Source organism: Lytechinus variegatus, chromosome 14 (assembly GCF_018143015.1).
Source record: "Lytechinus variegatus isolate NC3 chromosome 14, Lvar_3.0, whole genome shotgun sequence".
Lineage (NCBI taxonomy): Eukaryota > Metazoa > Echinodermata > Echinoidea > Temnopleuroida > Toxopneustidae > Lytechinus > Lytechinus variegatus.
Window position 1 is genome coordinate 1784886 of NC_054753.1, and position 3637 is coordinate 1788522.

Below are 3637 nucleotides of genomic sequence, written 5' to 3' on the forward strand. Positions count from 1 at the left end.
AGGATTGCCCAGAATGTTCAAAACTTTTAGAAAAAAAGTACATAAGATTCCCCCCAAAAAATAGCTCGCGCTTCGCGCTCGCATTATATAATAATGATTATGGTATTATATATTTATGTTTATTCATAAGAATAAAGCTAAGAAGTGACTAATAGGACTACCCCTTTAAAGAAACCAAAAATCCCGGCAAATATCATATTCGAGTGGCCGATCGGGGAAAATATGGCTGAAAAAAAAATTCCGGGCCCCCCCCCTATTGGCGAAGGCTGGATCCGCCCCTGCATACCCTAATAAAATGTATAAAAGATTTGCATAGTGAACCCGGGGGGCCACTTCCATTCACGAGTGGATACCATGCGCGACCATGGGGTCTCGAAAAGCACCCTATGCCTAGGTCACATAGCCCGGCCGATGAGGTTCCGATGAGCCAGCGATGCGATTTTAGCCGGACACCGGCCGGACTCCCGTGGTCACCGGCCGGCGTTTGGGGCTAAAAACCGCATCGGTGGCAGCTCGGCGAAATTTAACTTCGGAGTTAAAAATTCGACGGGCTCTCACCGAGCTCCCTCATCGCAGCCCCATCCTTACCACATCGGAATACGCATCGGCCGGTGTACGACCGAGTATCGGCCGGTGTCCCGTGCCAGTTTATGTTTATTGCCATATTTATTGTGTATGTGGTAACATCCAAGGTATGAAAACTAAAGTTCTGTCGTTGTCTTTATTGTTTTTATCTTTTTAACATCTTAGAGCAATAAACTGAGAACTCAAAAGGTAAAACAAAGTTAATTTAGAAGGAAAGAAAATGTCATTTAGAAGGTTTTATAGAACACACCATAAAAATTGGTTAATTTTAACAAAGTTGCATAGATCAAAAGTTAAACAGTACTCAAGTAAAAATTAATATTTCGTAAGACTTTATCTGATATGTAAACAATGGAGATCCTTCCTCATTATGAAAAAACACATACTTTTTAAAAGGTGAAAACATATTAATGGGCAATCATTTGAAGCCTATTACAAAATTACAAAGCTAATCATATTGGTTGATACAAGTGTTTTTCTTTATGAAAGGTTAGTTTTTAAAGGTGAAAGAAAAGATACAATGACGATTATTCTTTGATTAAAAATAATTCAATCACAATGAATGTGTTGCTGTTGTATTATTTACACACATCTCATCTTATTCATACTGGTGTATTTTAATATTGATTTATTCTTTCAAACAGGTTTGATTTCTTTTGGCATTTATTACTAGTGTTCAAATTAAAAAGAGCAAAGGCAATGTTTTAAGATTACCCAATAACAGATTTATTTGCAAACAACATACTGAATAATGGAAAGTATAACACATCAAAAATGCGTTAAGTCCTGAGAAGAATAATGGAATGTCTGTGGCTGCATCCGGTATACTGTAACAATATTAGACACAAGTTACTGCTGGTTTATTGCCACATCTTGCCATGGCACACTCCCGGCAGGACTGCAAAAGTAATTCTTGAGGTATGCGCGCAGTTCTTTGCCTGGTCGGGTCAATCTTGGCCCGTGCCCTGCTGCTTGCACATCTTCGAGCACGGCTTGGTCTCGCCATGCACCCGCGATGATCTGACCCTGCTCATCTTCCCGGTCGAGGTCAGCATTCTGAAGGTTGGGGTAACGAGTCCTCATGAGGTTGTGAAGGGTCATGCAGGCCTTGACGATCTTGGTAACTTTCGACGGTCTCAATCCCAGGGTTGTTAGCAGACATCTGAAGCGATTGGCGAATATACCAAACGCGTTTTCAACCACACGGCGTGCCCTGGAACACCGGTAGTTGTAGATCCGCTCGTCCCGTTTCAGGTGCCGATGAGGGTAAGGCTTCATCATGTATGGCCGTAGGGGAAGGCGTCGTCTCCGACCATGTAGTAGGGTGTGTCCTGGTCGTCATTTGGTAGGGGATCCGGCTGGGGTAGTCCGATCGTTCCCTCACGCAGACCTGGCTCCAGTCGCGACCGGTTAAAGATGCCGGCGTCGGAATACGACCCTGGTGACCCCACATCCGCCCAGATGAACTTGTAGTCAGAGTTTACCACTGCAAGCATGACGATGGAAAAGAAGCCTTTGTAGTTGTAGTAAAGTGAGCCGCTCTTGGGGGGCTTCTTGATGGCGACATGTTTCCCATCGATCGCGCCACAACAGTGGGGAAAGTTCCATCTGTCTCCGAATCCCTCGGCTACCGGGCGCCACTCATCTTCTGTCTGGGGAGTGGCCCACATCTCGTCCTCGTATTCGTCGTAGATGGCCTGACAGACCTCGGGGACGAACAGAGAGATGGTGTTGTGTGGGACACGAAACGCGAACGCCAGATCATGATAGCTGCTTCCGGTCGCCAAGAACCTCAAGGTGATCGCCAGCTTCAGCCCAGGATCCAAGGGGGTTCGATGCCTGCAACAGAAGAGGGTGAAATATGAATAAAATCAAACTAGAATAAATATGGATGGAAGACATTTCAGCACAATTTGACAGTAGGTTCATAAAGTGTAAACTTACGTTGTGGTCTTGGCAATGCGGGGGCCAACTCGGTCAAGCAACTCATAGAACATCTGTGGCACCATGCGGAGGTAGGATTTGAAGTCGGCAGCGTGCTCGGCCTCGAGTTCCCTCATGAGCGTCTCATACTGGCCGAAACGAGGTCTGCGTAGGATCCACTCGCGCACCCACCAACGTCTTATTCTTCTGCCGGCCCTCTGTCGCTCCCTCTCGGCTTCTTCGAGCAGTGCTGCCAGGACCAAGTTGTACTGGAACCTCGCCTGAGCTAGCTCGTGTTCTAACAACGCCATTCGTAGTCTTCTCGGTGCAGCCATAGTGATGAACTGACCATTCCAGGTAGGGTGGACATATATATACAGGTATGGAATAGCTGACCATCGGCCCCCCAAGTCCGAGGTACACCGGCCGAACATCGGCCGGGCAGTGTTCGAAGCCCGTTAACAACCCGGCCGGTGATCGCACGGTGTCCTTTAACCTGCTCGGGTACCGGCCGTATACCCCCCGATGTCCGGCCGACCATCGGCCGGACATCGGCCGGTAGTTGCTGCCACATCGGCCGAAAAAAATCTCCACTTTTGAGACAGACTCCGGACGGTCATCGGCCGGTGTTTGGTCGGTCGCCTGTAGATTTCCGGACGGAGCCCGGTCACGTCACCGAGCTATGCCACCGATGAGGGGAGCTCGGCGACACCTCAAAAATCCACCGAGCTCCACCGATGCCGGACACCGGCCGGGCTATGTGACCTAGGCTTAATTTCCATATTCTGAAAATGCACCCCTTAACAAGTGTTGGCGTGTGAAACCCTACCCTTAACAAGTATTGGAAACAAAACGATACTCTTGGCAAATATTCCCTGAAATGAACCCCTAAACACGTACAGGAATGCATTATTGTTACGGGTCCTTCGGTCGTCGGCTTTTGGTCTTATTTGGTTTAGTACGACCCAGCTTCTACACCTCGCGCAAATCGGACTCTAAACACGAAGTGTTGGGGCGATAAGGACATCCTTTATAAGACATTTTAACTTTGTTTTATCATCCCCGCAAATTCGACCCTAAACACGTAATTTTCCTAGCGAAATGGATACCCTTTTTTCGTTATTTCAGT

The 3637-nt window shown here is 47.2% G+C and overlaps 1 protein-coding gene across 1 annotated transcript; it reads right to left on the reverse strand.

Annotated features, from left to right (window-relative positions):
• Window positions 1-1862: 1862 nt before the first annotated feature.
• On the reverse strand, window positions 1863-3278 carry LOC121427844 (putative nuclease HARBI1). Its single transcript, XM_041624413.1, has 2 exons — window positions 2530-3278; window positions 1863-2424 (listed from the first exon to the last, which is right to left on the reverse strand). Exons 1-2 carry the CDS (start codon window positions 2940-2942, stop codon window positions 1863-1865), a joined length of 975 nt encoding a protein of 324 aa, XP_041480347.1. The 5' UTR covers window positions 2943-3278.
• Window positions 3279-3637: the final 359 nt, after the last annotated feature.